General features: G+C 51.4%; 5 protein-coding genes and 1 pseudogene across 6 annotated transcripts; all 6 read right to left on the bottom strand.

The window, feature by feature from the left end:
• Positions 1–933: 933 nt before the first annotated feature.
• On the bottom strand, positions 934–4,059 carry TEOVI_000694200 (kinesin, putative; the record flags this gene model as incomplete). The annotated part of the gene is made up of 1 exon (XM_067221172.1): positions 934–4,059. The coding sequence occupies one exon, from the start codon at positions 4,057–4,059 to the stop codon at positions 934–936; it is 3,126 nt and encodes a 1,041-aa protein (XP_067077273.1).
• A 1,539-nt stretch (positions 4,060–5,598) lies between these two features.
• On the bottom strand, positions 5,599–7,965 carry TEOVI_000694100 (uncharacterized protein; the record flags this gene model as incomplete). Its single annotated transcript, XM_067221171.1, has 1 exon — positions 5,599–7,965. The coding sequence occupies one exon, from the start codon at positions 7,963–7,965 to the stop codon at positions 5,599–5,601; it is 2,367 nt and encodes a 788-aa protein (XP_067077272.1).
• Positions 7,966–8,571: 606 nt separating this feature from the next.
• Positions 8,572–10,413, bottom strand: TEOVI_000694000 (RNA-binding protein, putative; the record flags this gene model as incomplete). The annotated part of the gene is made up of 1 exon (XM_067221170.1): positions 8,572–10,413. One exon carries the CDS (start codon positions 10,411–10,413, stop codon positions 8,572–8,574), a length of 1,842 nt encoding a protein of 613 aa, XP_067077271.1.
• Positions 10,414–11,127: 714 nt separating this feature from the next.
• TEOVI_000693900 (COG4 transport protein, putative) lies at positions 11,128–14,175 on the bottom strand (the record flags this gene model as incomplete). The annotated part of the gene is made up of 1 exon (XM_067221169.1): positions 11,128–14,175. One exon carries the CDS (start codon positions 14,173–14,175, stop codon positions 11,128–11,130), a length of 3,048 nt encoding a protein of 1,015 aa, XP_067077270.1.
• Positions 14,176–14,725: 550 nt separating this feature from the next.
• Positions 14,726–17,776, bottom strand: TEOVI_000693800 (ATP-dependent DEAD/H RNA helicase, putative; the record flags this gene model as incomplete). Its single annotated transcript, XM_067221168.1, has 1 exon — positions 14,726–17,776. The coding sequence occupies one exon, from the start codon at positions 17,774–17,776 to the stop codon at positions 14,726–14,728; it is 3,051 nt and encodes a 1,016-aa protein (XP_067077269.1).
• Positions 17,777–17,843: 67 nt separating this feature from the next.
• On the bottom strand, positions 17,844–18,509 carry TEOVI_000693700:pseudogene (annotated as a pseudogene). Its single transcript is given in 3 exon segments — positions 17,844–18,164; positions 18,173–18,415; positions 18,417–18,509. Coding segments are annotated over 3 exon segments (657 nt in total).
• Positions 18,510–18,876: the final 367 nt, after the last annotated feature.

Raw genomic sequence — 18,876 nt, 5'->3', positions numbered from 1 at the left:
TTTTTTTTTTCTTGTTGCGATCTATCTACTCCGTTATTCTCTCTTTCCCCCCTTATTCTCCTTCTCCCAAGCTTCTGCCTCCTCACCAGTTTCTGACTGTGTCTCCGAACACGTCTTGTCAGACTGTAAGGGTTTGTTTGCTTGAGGAAGAGAGGGAGAAGCTAAATTCGCTTCCAGTGGTAGTAACAGCTCCAGCAACAACGGAGATGAGAAACACTTTACGATCCTCCACCTTTTGGATATTTTATAGTTGCGTCTCAGCACGCGCCTGTGCAATGCCCTACTGACGGCCACAGTGTCGAAGACCTGAGGGGGAATACTCGTTTCCTCACCAATCCCTTTCAGGACTCTGTTGTGTACACTCGTGCAATACATGTATGCGTACGTGGACAATGAGAGATGGGTGAAAAGGAAAGGGGAAGAAAAAGTTGTGGGCGCAGCAGCCAAGAACGGGGAGCGATACGAAAGTAGAAGAAAAAACAGACTCATGCGTAGCCAGTAGCGTAACTGCATACCTCTGTAAGCTCACCTGCCCTAGCAAAAGGATCGGACATAGGCACGTATGCAGAGTGCTTACTTGCGTGCTGTCCAGTACTTTAATTGGTGTCGTGCACATTTTACACCCCTCCCCCGCAAAAAAAAAAGGAAAGCGTTGGTAAGTTCGCACTGTCACTGGCACTGAAAATAATAGTGGTGTACGGGGAGGAAAGTAAGAAGGGACAGAGGTGAAGACTAAAGCGAAGCGGAATGAAGGGTTAGCCGACATTTGAGACGTTTCTCCTCCAACCGCATTGAAGGCACCAAGTAAGTATACATAAATATATATGTATAAAAATAAATATGGTTTAACCCCACTGTACGTGCATACCGTTTGAACTCATACCTAATACTCAAGGCGTCCCCGGGAGTGGAGTGCAGAAACTTCTATCTTAGCTATTGAGGGGGGTCCAGCTGTAATCTGAGAGCATCGCGAGCCTTGTACAGCTCCGCCAACTGCTTGTCAGCAGCTGGATCACCTGTCGATCGATACTCAGGTGCATATGGATTCGGTGCATCAAGCCCCGCCCCTCCCGCGCTAATTCCAGAGGTAACTCCGTAGCCGTTCCCATTATTGTCGTTAATGGCACCGCTGCTTGAACCACCAGTCCAGCCATTCCGGAGTGCCGACCCGCCGAGAGGGACCATGGTGGATGGTTGACCCAACCTGTTATTTGGTGTGCTCTGCTGCGACAGTGTGGCAGGGACGGAGTGGTGCAACCGGCCGCACTCCGTGTCACTAGAAGCCCTCGTGTGGGTGGGCGCACTTCCCAAGCCACCGGTGTGAAGAAGACCGCCACGTAACTGCATGCCGCCATCACAACCCCACGATCGTCTCGAAGACAGTCCCTCCCGCAACGGTGGTAAGTCCGGCATCGACGCCGAAGCTGGTTTCTGTTCACCTAGTTGCTGTTTCGACTGCATTTGCTCCTGTAAGAAGTTGAGACGAGGCTTAAAACATGTTGGCCGCCCTGGCGACGCTGCCGCAGCCGTTGGTGGTGCTTTTTCTGTCGGGGGCGGTATTGTTGCTGTCGTCACCGCCGCCGTTGTAGTGGGATTAACCTGTGGGGTGGCAATGTTGTTGCTCATTGTTGTGGTATTGCTAGCAATGCTAACACCGTTACTGCTACCACTGCTGTCAGCATTCTTATAGCCCCCTGCTTTGACGGCCATGATAAGCTGCTTCTGCCTAATTTGAAGCCAATCCTCAAAGTCTTTTGTCAGTTGCTCTTGAGCGCGCTTCATGAAGAGATGCATGGCATCAATAGACTCTTTCTGCTGCCGCAATGAGGCTGCAAGATCATTATATGACGTTTTATGTGCTGCCAATTCCTCCAACGCGTTACGCTCCGCCTCGTCCACTTCCTCCACTCCCTGCAAAACTCTTTCCGCACGCAGCCGCTGGATGCAGCCCTTCAGTTTCCGGATCTGGTCGACTACTTCATTCAACTGTCGTGCTGTAGTCTTACACGTCTCGTAGCGAGCCTTAAGTTCCTGCTTGTTGGACTCCATTTGTGCACACTGGCGATAGGAGCGACTGAATGCTTCGAAAGCAGTGGCGCGGTCCTGAAGCAACTCCGCGTCCGTAAGGGAAGAAAGATCATATACCTCGTTAAGCTGTTGTTGTTTCTCGAAGAACTCATCCACCGCTGTGACTTCGGCTGGTGCGAGGCGCTCACAGGCCATGCGACGAAGCGCCTGTGGTGAGTCCTGACCGTCATATCTGATGCTGCCGGCGTTGCTTGAGTGACCCGCCTCAACCACGTTCATACCGTGGGGCTGCTGAGCAGCAGCGGCGCTAGCGTACATGTGAGCTCCATTTGATGGGTGGCCCAGGGGCTTCTGAAACGGTGCTGCATGGCCCCCCTCTACTGATCCTCCGGTTCCGGGTGCAGTCTTAGTGCGACTTGCGTAGTTACTACTTTCACCATCGTCTGCTCCCGTCTGGGTTTCAGCATTATACTTTGCCCTGTGCACCTTCTGCAGCGCGTCGAAGAGCATGTTCATTTCATTTTCCTTCTGCTTCACACAAAGTTCAAGAGCGTCCACACGGGAACGGTACATATCAAGCTGTTGTTGTTGCTGTTCACTGAGTCCTCCACTGCTACCTGCGCCACAGCCGCCAACCCTGACACCTGCACCCCCTTCCGCCAACATGCGTTTCAACACATCAAAACAATAATAAATGCGGGCCAAATCGCCGTCGAATCCCTCAAGTTTTGCATTCCCATCTGTGGCGGCGATGAACCGTTTCACCATTTCTTCACATCGCAGCTTTTCATCATCACTCAGGTCACGGTCAGGTGCGCCCCCACCGTCTTTGGTATAGAAGGCTAACCGGTCACGCATCTGCTGCAGTTCCGCCTTCAGTTTGCGCACCAAGACGTGTGGGTCCACTTCTTCATTGACATGCGCATCTTGCTTGATGAGAGCCACGCGCTGTGCAAAACGGCATGTGCTAATCGTCTCGGGTAGTTGATCCACAGCAGGATGGGCGGTGGCCAACATACTAGTTTTGCAGTTTGGTCCTAATGAATCCCGTAACACCATCGTCATGAAGGAGTTACGGAAGGGAACGTGCTCACGTCGACCATTGGCCTGCTCACTAAGCGCCATAATGACCTGCTCGAGGTAGTGCAACGAAAGGTTAATATATTTGGCTTCTGTGAGCACTGTCCCGCTAACGCCCGTTTTCGCCACCCGTTCACTACCGGCCAAATCTACGAAGTGAAGCTTGGAGCGGCGCACTACCGACGCTCCATGTGGTCTTGCTTCCAGGTAGATGGTAAAAACGCAGTGCGAGCGGGACGACGTTTTGTTCATGGGCGTCTCACAGTAAAGCCGATTTGTATCGCCGAGGAACAACAGGTTCAGCGCGTCTTTTGGGGTTGCGGCGGAGTGCTGCGCTAAACCACGGAGTGCCACCTCATCGCTATCACTTCCGCCATCGTGAATAGTCACCACAGGGAGGTCCTCCAACTTTCGCGCGTCGTGGCCGCGATTGAGGAGGTCTTGTCCCTTATCATTGTATATCTGCAGGTAAGAGATGGCTACGCTGTACGTCCCCTCCTGTTGCTGCCGCCGCGCAATTTCCTCATATAACAGGGCCAGCGCACGCGGGATGATACCTCGGTCCTCGTAACTCTCCGCGCCACCCGTAATGCTATGCGTTTTGCCACTACCCGTTTGACCGTAGGCAAAAACGGTGCTGTTGTAGCCATCGAGTGCGGCTAACACGCAGTCTTTTGCCACGGTGTTGAACACATCCGCCTGCGTAGCATTGGGCTCAAAGGCGCGGCGGAATGTGAAGGTAAAATCCTCTCGAGTGTTGTTTACCACATCTGCGTCTGTCCGCCGGTCCACGTGGAAGCGGACGGTGGAGTGTTCAAAGGTATGCTCCACGGAGTAGTTTTGCGTGTCATCAGCACCCCGTACAGAACCAACACCGTTAAGGGGACGCGGAAGACCCTTCGCGGCCGGACGGATGCGGAGGAACACGCGAATACCCTCCGACTTCCCCATTACGAATCAAAGAAAGATAATGGGGATTAGCGGTAGGGTTTTCTTTTGTTTTTTTTTCTTTTCCGACACTGAGCGAGTAGACTAGAGAGGGCGAGGGAAAGAGAGGTAGCGGGGAAAAACTCTTAGCGCTAGGCTGTGCGCAGCGGACCCTGCCAATATACACAAAAATATATAAGAAATACTTCCTAGGTTCACTATCGCGTTTCGCTTTGTTTCTAGTATCCTGTACGACTACTAAATACACGCGTATGTTTATGTGTGTTGTTATGTCACAAAAGGAAGAGAACGGGGAAAAGAAAAGCAGACAAAGAGCGCATTTAAATAAATAAATATATCTCTTTATTCGCTAGCAAATGATAAGATATTGCACTGGTACATGCAGACGCAGCCCACAGACCATTACCGCCATCAAGTGCTCAAAACACACATGTAGTCGCACAATCACTTCACCTCTTTAAAGGAGACGCCACCTCAGTAACTTCCTTCTTCGCAGCTTCCTCATCATCATCATCATCATCATTCATCATTCATTTGCTGCTGCACCCACTTCACCTCTACCAACAGGTTAGGTCATTTATTTCATATATTATTAGTTCCCCTAATGCACACAGGTACACAAAAGCTCATTGAGTGTTTCCTTCTTTTCCCTTGACGCCACGGTACCCGCCATTTATGTCCACCAGCATCACGTGGGAGTCGAGGGTAAAATAATTATTGACGCCCAGTACGAAATAATGAATGTGAACGTGTTTTCGAGTTTAAACATTTGGCCCTACAACGGTTAGTAAGATAAACATTTTTCTTCCTAAAGGAAAAAAACCAAAATACAAAACAATAAGGTACAAGGAGGAAGCATAGTGATTACCAGTTAAGGCCACGGCAATATTACTTTGACTTCCGGTTATTACGCAGTAATCGCTTTCTTCTTTTTCACCATTCATGTGTGTCTGTGGTCCCGACGCAAAAAGAAAAAAAAGTAGAGTATATTCATAGCAAAGCAGGTAGAGATGCGAGAAATTAAACAATACCGTGCGGTATAATAAGAATCGTGAGCAACGGTAAAAGAAAAAAAACACAAAGGCGAAAAATAGACGACGACGACGACGACGACAAAATGATGGGCCATGATAGGAATAGGGTTAAGCAAAAACAACAACAACGACAGTGACATCTCGCCTGAAAGAGTAGAAGTATCCGCGCAGCATTTATTCTAATCGCACCAAACACAGGAAAGAAAAACTAGCGGGTGGTGCGGATGTCCACAGAGAACAACACCAATTTCAACTAAATGCAGACGTAGAAGAAATCTCACATGCTTCCTACCCTATAACAAGTTTTAGGTATTTTTGTGCAGGGTCTCACACCCTCACCCCTCAACCACGTTCATTTTTCGCTTGACAATGTACCACATCTATGTGTTTTTCGTGGCGAAAAAAAAGAAAAGAAAAAAAAAAAAGGATCACAAACCCGGAGAAATATTTCCCATGAACGGCCAAATAACAGTTGAGACATGCAAACCCGCGGCAGTTGCAAGGCCCATTAAGACTTCAGGAAGCTTCGTTGGATACTCTCAAGCATTTTCATTTGCTCAATCGTACTCGAGATGACATCTTCTAACATCTCCCCGCTGTCGCACAGCTCCTCTAGAGGTTGGGTTTGTGGGTCACTTCCTTCATGCTTGTCAGAAGCGGCCACAGCAATTAATGGCGTGGCCGGTGGCGTCTTTCCGGTGCTGCGCAATGAGGTTTGAGTAGCGTTAAGTGGGGTTTGGGCGCTTATGCTTCCCACCACCCGCAGGGCTCCGGATTCACTTACGCTACGCTGACTTTCCGCCGCCGGTGCAGCAGTGAAGGGTGAAGGCGCTGGGCGTCTCGGGCGCATTGGAGAGCCCGTAAGAGTACCCAGCCGTGAGAGTGGCGTTGGACTTTGCGAAACAGACCGTTGTTGCTGTTGCTGTTGTTGTTGTTGCACCTCGGGTTTCTGTTGAAAAAGTTGCAATCCCTTCAAATTCTCTAGTACCTGTTGTTGCTGTAGTACTTGTAACTGCTCCAGCTGCTGAAGTGCTTCCGGTAAAGGCAACTCTTGCTGCGGCGGCTCAATTTCTTGTGACTGTGTTTGCTCCTTACCATGTCCTTCAAGCGAAGCAGATCCACCACTTGGGTTGCCGCTGTTCTCTTCTGCTTCCTCCTCGGTTACCTTCTGCGTGTTACTTTCGTCGTGATCCATGTAAATGGGCATCGACGGATGTAGGAAGGAAAGTGGCACATCATCGCGCAGCATCACACTACCAAGATATAAAACTTGCTGCGCAGCGCTCACTCCCAGCTGCTTCTCCACCTGCATTTTGATGTAACGCACAGTGTAATGACCGAGATTTGCACTCGGTACTGCCACTTGGAGCGATACTGAGTTAATTTGATCACTGCTAGTCTTGGATTCATTCACTACTTCTTTCTTTCCCGCGTCAGCACGGTCAACGCCGTTCTCCCCACTGGTTGTGCCTTCACCCGCGACCACCTTTGGCTTATTACTTTTTCCGGTGATGGTAAAGGTCGTCGTTTCCACTGCCACATCCAATGAGTCCGTTGAAACAGAAGGAACCTTGGATGGGGATGTTATTCCCTCATCCTCGCTTACATCCACCATCGGCGCCGCTACCTCTACCCACGTCAGTGCAGGAGAGGGAACATGCACTCTGTACGTCTTGATAAAGTTGCATATCTCATCATTCAGTGTTCCGCGCCGGGAGGAGGACGTTCGGGTGCGCTCTCTGTTTCGCGTTGCTGCTTCTATGGTTGCGACATCCAAATCAGCCCTGGGCTTCCTTGAACGGCGCACTGGATCGCGCGTTTCATAACTTTTCGTGGTATCCTTCACCTCATGGTGCCGAGGCACGGCGGCGCAGGACTCGGAGGCTGTAAGTTTTTTTCTATGATTCCCTGAAGTGGACCTGTGCTTTGCGCTAGTGGCACGCCTGGCCGAAGCCATCTTTTCTGCAGCAGCGTTGTAGAGCACCTTTAATGCGTCATTCAGTGCTTGTTTCTCCTTTCCACGTTCTCGCCCACTCTGTTTGTCGGCAGAGTGCACTCGTTCTCTATGCCGTCGCTTTTGCGAGTGATGACGCCGCTGTTGCTGTTCCATCAGGCGGCGCTGCTGGCGATGACTGTTATAATAACCAGACTCCACTTCAGCAGTAGTGGACGACCGAAGCGGCGATGGGGCGAGCACCTCTCCCAAGGCGAAACGCCGCTTTAATGCATTCCTCTCGCGATTTCCAACATCAGAAGGGCTGCCACAACTGGCAGGCCAACCGTCCATCGTTCCGTATGGGCTTCCGCTGATGTAGCTAACATCGTTGTCCAAGCAAATTGCAACGTCGTTGTTGTCATTGCCCGCCGTGACATGTAAATTGCCGCTGCCATCACTGTTAGTCTCTCTGTTGGTACCGCTATCGTGATTTTTTACCAGCCCCTTGTTGTTCTCTATGACACTAGGGGTTTCATCACTGCACACTACCATGTTGGTGCTGTCGACATTACCGTCCCCAATGTTATTCTCCCCATCGGTGTTCATATGGCAACCAGTGACACTCGTGTCACATTCACGTGAATCATCGCGGCGGTGAACCACACGGCGAACGAGAGGAGGTGCGGAAGGCGGTGGCGAGCGATTAACTTCCGCACCGGACAATAACCCGTTTACAGGAGGGCAGCGCCAGGGTGGTTTCCCAGCCTGCAACACCGAACGTACACGAAGACTCAAATGCTTCAAATCAACATCCGAACATCGATTTTCGGAACCGTCGCTTCCCAACGTCGGCGAATGCTCGCTGGAATGCGGGATCGATGAAACGAAGAGAGAGGGCGACGTCAGAGGGATCAAAGGGGGTTCCGCACCGACATGCATTCGGTATGGTACGTATCTATGTACTTATATCAACACTGTTGCCTAAATAAGTGATATATATATATATATATGTGTGTGTGTATACGTTTGCGCTTATGCGCCTGTGAGCGTCACTTCTAATCTATTTAGGGGCTATAAGAGTAAAGAGACGGTAAAATGCAGCTGTCCTGGGTGAGTGAAAGGGAGAAAGCAATCAGATAACAATATTTTCTTTTATTGTTAGGAGAAAAAAAAAACCCGCAATATCCGGCCGGATTGCCGCTTGCGCTGCCATGCTTTAGTGTTTCCTTCCTCTTCCACTTGACGAGATCGTCCCCCTAGTCTGATACGCAAACTCGACTTTCCCATCTCTTCATCTCTACATGCCAACCTCACGTCAAGTCCGTACACGTATATCGGAAAAACGCGTTGAGTTCCCTCTCCCTCTCCCAATCCAATGCCGGTATAGGCGCAACAGGGGTGTTGAAGGCAAACGACAGCTCCATGCCACATGTCAACGTGAAGAAGATCCCAGAAAAGCACATGTATACAAGCACCTCATTGTTTTTTTAAAAAGCGCCGCCACTCCCCCCCCCCCCAAAGAAAATGAATAAATTAGCACGGAAACTACGTTGTTTCAATCGTCTGCGACACCAGAAAATTATATTTCGACGCCAGCGTACTCCAACAGCGGCTGCCGATCACATCACCATCGGACCACGAGGAGCACAGCTGCTTCAACCACGACAAAAGCAACAGACCAATCATGCAGACGGCGTCTCGATCCTCTTTCCTCAAGTCCATAACATCAGCGGAAACGGCTGTGGTCGATATCCGGGCCTGCACATGCAGGTGTGCGGTATGGTCAGTACCCATCGGTAGAATTCCTTCCGTCCCCTCCACTCCGGGGGGTTTCTCTTCATTTTTGTCAGCGTCCAATGCTTTAACCACCTGCAGTGATCCATATTGCCGAACCGTGTTGAGCGCCACAAGCAACGTGGCTTCAATAAGTGTGGGCATGATTTTCTCTACAGCACGGTTAAGTGCACGCACACTATGGCTGGCGGCTGTAGGCGTTATAACCGCTGTGTTGGGTAATGGCATTAATGGCAGCGGTCCACGTGCCGAAGTGTTTGCAAGTACGGAAGCGGGAGGCACAAGTGAAGGGTCCGCACTCGTTCCCCTACTATTATTCCCACTGCCCGCTGGCTTATTTGCGCCCCCGCCTTGATGACCACCGTGTGATGCCACCATATTGGCCACATCTTCATCTAACAGCGGGTGTGCCCCACCGTTCCTTCCAATATCATTCAGCGTAAAAAGGTATGACAAGCACATGCAGCAGCGGGCGGCAGCGAGAAAAGCAGGGTTTCTACATGAATTTCCACCGCTACTGCAACTCCCTGTCCTCGCAGCGACCGTGGTGTTGGTATTGCCGTTCCCCCTTGCTGCGTCGGCAGATGCGTAGGCTAGCCGTACGACTTCATCAAGGATAAAGCTCATCAAGTGCAGTGCGGCCTTTTGGTGCTCAACTGCGAATACCATGCGCTCCGCTATGCGTTCACCATTCAGCAACGACGCAGCTAACTTACCTATACGTTCCTCCAGTGTCATCCCACAACAGGTGGCAGAGGATCCAGCAGTCGATGATGACGAAGGGGGAGCCGTAGTCGTAGTAGTAGAAGTAGTCGCCACTCCTCCCAGTTCTTCCACAATGTGGTCCATTGAGAGCAGTTTCTCCCACTTCTCCACTTCCTCTTTCCCCAGCGCTACAAAGTAGGTGCCCTCGGATACGCACATCCGCGAGAGCCACAAGGCCGACGGCTGCGGACGCGCCGCGCCGACTGCAGAGGCGTTCGAACTCCGTCCACTACCGTCTGTGGGCTTACCTTTCGTTTCACGAGGCCCTCCGGTGCAGGCACCAAGGAGGCACTCTGGCCCACTCGATATCGGCGGCGGTGGGATCCATGCGTAGGCATCTTTCCCCCGCTCAATCTGAAACGGCTCCGTTCGCCATTTTAACAACGTATCGCCTTGTAACAACGAGTACAGTCGCCAGCGGTAGTACAACTGCTGTGGATCCTTCCACGTGCCACGCAGAAAGGCAAAGTGATGGTTGTTCGCCTCCCGTCGCATAATTTCCTCCTCCGCCGTTGGACCGCCTTGCACGATGTAAAATGCAACAAGATCGATGAAGGCTGCGACATCGACGGGAAGGTCGGACGGTACCTGCAGACACGGTGCGGAGGCTGCGATGACGTATTGCGGCTCGTCACCACTTCGGCCACTGTGATATGAACGGCCGCTATCGGAGTCACGATAGCGGTGGTAACTGCCGTGATGATAATGCCGATTGTGGCTGCCCTTCGGACTAGTCGAGCGCTCCCGCTTAGCGCCGGCACTGTTGCTCCCACCCCTGCTACCACTGTAGCCGTAGCCGTAGCTGTAGCTGTGATCACTGTTTGGCATGGGCTGATGAGGGAAACTGCTATAATGTTTGTCCCACTGTAAAGGTAGCCAAATACGTGTGTGCCTGTAATTGGCTTGATAATTTCCTTGCGCCGCGGTGTTTGCAGAGCGCAACGCCTCCCAGGATCTTCGAACCGCGGTGGAGTGAACAACTAGGACTGGTCTAGTTGGTTCCCTTAACTGGCTCGTTAAGTTTGCAATAGAGTTTTATGGAGCGGTTAAACTTACAACCCTATCTGCAGTGAGCACTTATCGTTTCGATAGATTCACAGGTGCAAGCATTCCCGTAGTTCGTGTTCACAACCGGAAAAGAAGGGTAAATCAACAGGAAGAAAGAAACAGCAGTGACCTAACGAAGTGACGGCATCAGTAGCGTGTTACGAAGCGAAGCTACCGTGCTGGGACAGCCACAGACACGTGGTCACATATGTGTTAACAGATATTCAAACGCAAACACGGGAACACTCAATCCGTTTCACCCATGCGATCGGAACGGCAAATGCGGATGCCAACGGCGGCTGACGAATCAGAACGAAACCAACAGCAGCACTAAGAGCATTGACAACAAAGGCGCCCCCGCGCCTTCGGTAATGCAAAATCTGATAAGCATTGTGCCTTTTGTCATTGGATTCCACCAAGGCTCAAGAAAAAAAAAAGCACCTCCCCCCCTTCACCCGAAATGCACTGAAGTAACCACAGGAGTGGCAAGCACCCCTACAATCGAAGGCGGTCAATATCCTCCTGCTTGAACTCCACGCGGCAGCGAAGAACACGGCGTTTCTCATCCGGCGTAAGCTCGTTGCCACCGTATATGAACCCCCCGCCTTGAAACGCCTTCTGGTCCTGTTTCTGCTCCGCCTCGCGTGGGTGATCCAAAAGTAGCAGCGCTGTCATGTCCATCAATTGAATGAAAGGCTCCCGCAGCTGTTCCTCATGCGCTCGACCAGTAAAGAAGGTGCGGAATGTCCGCACCTCACGGTCCACCTGAAGTGCGCCATAGGCGCTGATGGACTTGCGGAGAAGCAACGAACGCGCCACCGATACGACACGCTTGACAAGGGCCAGTAGCAGCAAGTCGAAGGAGCGTGGGTCAAGATAGGTATCAAAGTGTGCTAAAGCAGCATCTGCTGCGGCGATGAACGCTTGCACCCATGGGTCGCTTAGTTCATATTGATAAAACACATCCTCTGTCATTTCGTAAGAGAGTGTGGCAAATGGTTCGATATGCCGCGCGAGGTGCGCCTGATAACACCGTTCCGCATAGTCCTCTAGCTTTTGTTGTATTCCTGTGGATAACTCACGGGCAGTGCCGTCCATATCATCAGCTTGTTCCGAGAAGCGTAGCACATCCTTTCCACTGAATTGCGAGCGCGAAAGCTGCCGCAACTCGTCTGCAAAGCGACGTATATATGTGATCGTACACTGTGTTGCCGCTGTCCAGCGCAGAATGCGAGTTGGGACAGTATACAGGTAGTTGTGTCCTTGCTGCTGCTGTGCCCGCTGTTGGTGCACTGTTTGAAGTTTTTGGAGCTGTGTGGTGTGGGGCAGTGTAGTATACCTGTTCAGAGTGGGGATTAGTTGGGACTGGACAAGTTCTCCGCAGGCAATGAAAACCGCCGAAATAATTTGCGTGGACTTTGTGTTCACCGCCCGATGCAAGGATATACGGAGAAAGTAGAAGACATCGTCTGGAAGTGTGATCGGCGCCAACTGTTGACTACTGGTGGAACTAAGAAAGTCTTCATCGATCACGGCAATCCCTGAGTTGTTCCCAGCACCACTTACGCTACTGCTGACAAGGGCACCAACCATACCACTGGCATCATTGCCACCGGTGTTGGCACTGCTTCCCGATGTTGTAGAATTATATATGGCCGCAGCCAATCCGGTCATCAAAGTTGCTGCTGCCTTGTTTGAGGTTGTGGATCCGTACCCCACCTGTTGCTTCGTGCTGTTATTGCCTGCAGTTACGGCAGCCGTAGTTGAAGGCATTGGGTGTTCGTGGCTGCTGGCATTAATGGCGTCTAACTGTATCTGCAGTACTTGGTGGAACGCGGCTTCAAAGTAATGCGTCTGAAGGGGAACAAAAATGGCAAGTATCTCTTGCACAGCAGTCATGAGAGGGTTATCCCGCGAGGACCACAGGGAGTCTGCCGACTGATTCATACCATCGTTTTGTTCTCGTGCTCCTCCCTCCTTCTCTCGCACCCGCTGAGTACACTCCTGCTGCTTGGACTGAGCAAAGGTCCAGTAAAGATGGTAGCAAGATACGAGATGGGACATCTCCTCCAATATTTGATCTGTACGACGCGGATCCAGTGTTGTACCGCGACTTTGAAGGGCACGGGGTTGACGCGGTGAGGTGACAGCACTCCTGCCACTGTTATCATTACTTTCCCCACGAGGTGACGGAGAGTTATTCGTACAGTCTACCGCCTGCAGTACCTCCTGTCGCTTCTTCAGGAAGTCTTTTAGCACAGGCACACATTGACTTGTTGACCGGCTGTGTAGCTCCGTCAGAAGCAAGAGAAGTCCAGCATCCCCAAACGTTTCGAGAACAAACTCCTCCTCATTTTCGAAGGTTGCTACCACCAAGTCAAGCCCCGCAGAGACCAACGCTAAATGGCTCATGCCCGCTTCATTTGGGTCATCGATCTTTCGCAGTTCACGCTCAACCATCTTATTAAGTGCGACAATGGTATGTTCGCACATCCACGAGCAGTACATGCAACAACACTCGTCGCGAAACCCGAGAAGCGTAAGCAGCCGCACAGTGTCCATTATTGTCTGCTTGTCGTTGACAACCTTTGCTGAGTAGAACCTCTTCATGAGTTTTTCGCGAACCGTCTGCCGGGCATTTACGATAATGCGATCCACCTCATCGTCAACCTCCCCGCGATTAGCGGTGACGTCGTTATCATTGTGTGCGGCTCTTCCACCGTATTCATCGCAACCACTGGAGCCCTTTTTCCAAGTACCCTTCCTCCTCATTTTTGCAGCTGCCTTTACCCGCGGTTCAGCCGCTGTTTCGTGGCCTCCAGCAGTCGATGAGGTGGAGGCGAGGACACCGCCCTCATCACCTATTCCCTGCGTTTGAAGCGTTTCCCCAACGGTTACTGCCGACACTGTCTCTTTTCTTTCTTCCATTTGTTCATCGGATGATAATTTCACCGCCGGCTGCACTTCTTCCTCTTCCTCCTCCTCCTCCTCCACGCCGCTCACCACTTCCTCACCGTGTTCATCCTCTCCCTCCTCTTCACGTAGCAGAATGCGAGCTGACACACTGCGGCCACCCAATTTTCCGCTTGCCCCTTCGTACTTACGTATCAACTGCACAGCACTCTCCAATTCATCGCGATCGATCATGGTTTGCACCGCTATAACCGACCGTCTCATCTCCTGCAGGGAGTCCGCAACCATTCGCGCGGCCCGCACGCGGCTAAGAAGGAAGTCTAACTGCTTTACCCGTCTGGAACTTGACTCCGCCAAAGAGGCACTTATAGCGATGTGTCGTGCGAGCCCAGCCCCGCGATCGGCAAACTGCGGAAGCAGACCATACGAGACAGCTTTGATTTCCTCGATACTGGATGAGAGGCTTCCGCCATCGGCTATAACACTGCGTGCGATATCCTGTGCAATGTGCTGGCGCTGCTCTGTGAGTTTTGCTACGCGCCGGAGCAAAAACTCCACGCGGTCATCAAGCGAATTCCACACCTGCTGGCTTTGCTGTTGTGGATGGGATTGGGATTGATATTGCTCCATCTGAAAAGACAGAACGACAACCAACCTTCTTTAACTGTACCCCCTCCCCCGTTTTAATCGGTGCTCCTCTGAGTTTCTTCTTATGCTCGTAGGGTAGTACACGTAGCCGGACGTCCCCCGGTTTTCCCCCTTCCTACTAAGTTAGTGACGCAAAGCGATTGAAGGCATGAAGGGTGGAGTGAGAAAAACCATAGGAGCAAATAAAAGAAAATGCAATGATGGAAATATATGCAACGAGGGGGCGAGCAAAAAAAGTCAACTGTGTGCGCCACGCTCATAGTGCAAAAACCACATGACACTCCTATATACGCATCCTTCTTCTCCATTACTTTTCTTCCTTTTGATAAGAATGGTCAGAGGGAGGCGGTACGCATCAGGTTTCGGAAGCGCGGAGCGTAAGTACACCCACCATCAAAGTACTAAAATATGGTACCTTCTGCGGCATATTGCCCGAAAAGAGTTCCGCACCCGCACCCGCACAGACGGGCGCACCCCGCTTTCCCTCTCCTTTTAGACAAATACCAGCTGGAAGAGGGAAAACGGTAATACGTTAAGTTGTGATGGTGCCATGCGGGGAGCGCTGAGCACACGCCTGCATGAGGGCTGCGAGCACGGAAGGAATCTGAATCTGACGGCACTTTTGCTGTTGGATGATGTCGGAGCCGATCGCGGGTGTTGTGCAGTTTGCCTCAGCACAGCTTACGAGAAAAGCCCAGAGCGGCTGTAACACCGCCTCATCAGATTGAAACAGACTCCGCGCGTGGTTCGTAGCTTGCTTTCCCTCCGTGCGCTGCCGTGTCAGCGATTCCTCACCTTTTGCCCTCCCATTGCGTCCATACGGTCGGCCCTGGTCACCCCCGCCATCAACATTGCCATCTTCATCACTGTCGTTATATTCTCCATCGTCTTGTTGCAATTCCGGGAACAGATCTTCGGTGTCCGCGTCTGCTCTCGATCCTGTCAGCTCACACCGGTCCCGTTTCTGCGCCCGGGATTTTTCAGAGGACCACGTGTCAGTCACTGGTGACGCATTTCCCAGCACAAAATCGTTACCACCACCGCTGCGTTGCTTATTCGTCCCGTCCCCACCGATACTGAAGCCACTTTTATTGCCTTTACGGGAAAGGTGTTGCTGTGCCCTCTGAACAAGTGCTGACGGAAGCGCTACAAGGGACACCGCCACGCCACTTGCACCTGCGCGACCTGTACGCCCCACACGATGGATATACCTCTGTACCGCCCCCTCTTCACCGTCACTTCGACTGGCATTATCACTGCTCAAAGCTTGAACTACGGAGGGCATATCGTAATTTATCACCAACATGACGTTTGGCACGTCCAGACCGCGGGCTAACAAGTCGGTTGTGATCAATACCCGCCGCCCCCCGCTTCGAAAAGCGTCGACGAGACGCTGCCGCTGCACCTGCGACTGCTCTGAGTGGACGACTGCCACGGAGCGCAGATTGTCAAAAGGCGGTGAGGACTGGCCATGCCGAGGCAACCGCTGAGTCTTGTGTGCCTGAAGTGCTTTCGGTGTCTCACCAACGAGGGTTTCCAGTGGGAAGGTGTCCGCCAAATTCATGAGCCGTGAAGCCTCAGCACTCAACTCGTTACCTAGGGCATCGCACGTCCGTTTCTCATTGGCAAACACCACAATGGGTGGCGTGGCGTACACCAAGTAATTAACAAGACGGGAAAACTTTACAGGGTGTACCAATGGGTTCCTACGCCTCTCACTTACCTGTGGTCCCCCTTTCCCATTTTTCTTACCTTCCGTTGCCGGAGCTTTTCTTCCATCATCTCCTTTCACTTCCTTATTTCCCTCTTTGTCATGGAACTCCACCGTCGACGACGTATCCGGGTCACTCGGCACCACTTCAAACGCTTGCACGATGGTGGAGCAGCTGTGCGGCACACGCACCACGACGTATCCATCGAGTGAAAAATACTTATTTGCAATCCCCTCGCACACACTACCAAGTGTTGCGGTGAACATGAGAGTTTGCCGCGGCCGCGGACAACGCTCTAACACAGCAATAAGACTCTGTTGTTGCTGCTGTTCAATGAGCATGCGATCCGCCTCATCCATCACAACGATGCCTACACTTCCAAGTGCCAATAGACGCTGCAGTAGCAATGCCTCGAGCTGTCCCACAGTTCCGATCACAACATGAGCCCCGGCTAGTAGTTCCTCGTACTGTGCATCTGCCCGCTCGCCCCCAACAATCTTCACAACACGTATTTCATCCAGTGCATTATATGGTGAGTCGTTGCTCCGCTTCCCTTCAGTGGAAGGCACGAGAACGGGGCGCTCGTGCTGCAGCAGCGACTTCATTTCGTTGTCTGGAATTCCGCTCACCAACTGTTGTGCCTCTCGCGTTATTTGATCAGCCAACTCACGCGTGGGAACCACCACGAGCGCCAGCGGACCCTGGGATGCAAATCGATCCTCGTCACATTTCCTAAAAGCGCTGCTGTTACCACCGTCGTCACCTGTCTTCCCGCTGCGGTCACCTTTGAGCCGCGACGGGGGAGACACAATTGTCGCGAGCAATGGAATGAGGTAAGCAGCTGTTTTCCCGCTTCCCGTCTCAGCTACAGCAAGTACATCGATCCGTCCGCTTCCCAATGGTGGGGATGCGTCAACATCGACACCAGAAGGTGCCAGGGCTACCGGGACGCACTGCGACTGAATGGGTGTTGGCAGAAGGAATCGCCGAGCCACTACCGTACCAAGTGCCAAAGGCAGACGGGCTTCCTCCCAGCAGCGTATGGGTTGTAATGCTTCACCGCTGAAAGCGGTGGCTAAAGAATTTCTAGCACCAGCACCACCGCTGTTGTTGATATTGCCAGTGACGGAGGAACCGTGGCGGCGGCGAGCCACAACTTCTATGCGAATGCCTATCTGTTGACGGAAGACGTCCCACCCAGTAGATGTCATCGCCTTTAGTGGTCGTTTGCTCCAATGCAAACCGACTTGTACTTCTTGACGGAACATGTTTTCTTCGGTACTCCCTTTACTAACGGTGTTGCTGCCGCTGCTGCTGCTGCAGTGGCGTTCCTCGCCATAACCTCCGTGAATGGCTGTCGGCACCGAGGAAGTAATTGTTTTACCACTCATTCCAGTGCCTGACTGCAGCTGGGATTGCTGCTGTCGACGAAGTTTGCGAAGAAGAAGAGGGTCACGCGGAATTACACCCCTACGCGCCGCTGCTGCCGGTACGCCTGCGGTTTCCAGCAGTGTTGTCGATACCTTTACGGCAGGTGTCGCATTTGTCCCCGCCACGGCAGATGTTTTTCCCTCGTTATTCCTTCCTTCGCGGCCAATATTGTGAGGATGCGGCCCGTCACCATCGTTGCTCTTACGGGCAGCCTCTTCTCGTGCGTAGTTAACCACTGCCCTGTAAATGGCTGAGTTCTCAATGACTGAAGGAGGCATTAATGAATTTTGTGAGTGTTTTCCCTCCCCGCATCCGAGTGCGACAGGAAGAAGTTGCTTCTCCACCAGGTGAAGGAATGCTATATTTACATCACCTGTTGGACCGTCGTACGACCTGACTGCAGGACTGGCGCCGCCAGTATTATTGTTGCATGCGTTCATGCCGCTTGTTTTATTTTTTCTTGTGCTTGGGCTTGTGCGGAGGGTTGATAACGGGATTAACAAAAAAGAAAAAAAAAGAAAGAGCAACCATATCACAGCGCACTAACAAGACAAACATCCCGAAAGAGAAAATGTGTGAAACACGTTTAGCGGGCCACAGTTCAGTTCCACTGCAATGGCAGTGTGGAAAGTGGTCAAGACATTCAGGTAAGGCAGGAGGAGTGTAGGTGGAAGAAGAAGAAGTGAATGTCAACAAACAGGGGCAATTAACGAACAACTGAACTGAAAGAAGAAATGAAAAAAAAAAATGCGTACCTTCCAGTCCGCTCACGGAACTGCCATTAGGAAGCAGACGAAAATCAAAAAAGGAAACAACCACCCGAAGGCACACACATACACACACACACAAAAGATGTCATTTCCCACCAAACAAACGGCCCTTTTCTCGTGTGACGACTGGAGTTGCACGACACTTTGACCGAAGTGGGAGTGCAGAGCCGCTAAACATGCGCAGGTGACGGCGGACCGTCTGCTTACACACTTGATAATATGTATATCATGTACCCTCTTCATTCCCTTGTAATAAATAATATCAAAAATAATAATAATATAAAACAAGAAACGCTGAATATTCCTTATTTTTTTTTCCTCTTTCGCTGCGCTTCCCAAAGCACGAGGAAAGCAAGAGAGAAATAAAGCGTACCAACAACAACAACAAAAAGCCCTTTTGCATCGAGCCGGTCGGAGGCGCCAGCAGCAACCTATTTTCCCCCTTCCTCTTCCTCCTCTTACGATCTCGCCTCTGTGCTAGCCACCGCCCATTCCCTTTTGCGAAAAAAGAAAAACAATTATCGTTTGCCCACTTTGCTTATCACATTTGTTTTTTTTTTGCTTCCCCAACCTCTTCCACAATTTTGGCTACTTCGTTTTCGTTCCCTCTGCTGTAACCAGAGAAGAGGGAAACAAATACACAAATAATAACAGTTAAACGCCCGCATGCCATAATCAAGCCATATACAAACCAGTCACGGGTGAAGAAAAAGGTAGACAAACGACAACATCTTCACATGACCAGTGACATTTAGGAGCACCAGCAGAAC

Source organism: Trypanosoma equiperdum (assembly GCF_001457755.1).
Source record: "Trypanosoma equiperdum strain OVI genome assembly, contig: ctg_1337, whole genome shotgun sequence".
In the NCBI taxonomy this organism is placed as follows: Eukaryota; Euglenozoa; class Kinetoplastea; order Trypanosomatida; family Trypanosomatidae; genus Trypanosoma; species Trypanosoma equiperdum.
Note: the sequence above shows the minus strand (reverse complement) of the source record. Positions and strands in the feature narration are given on the sequence as shown.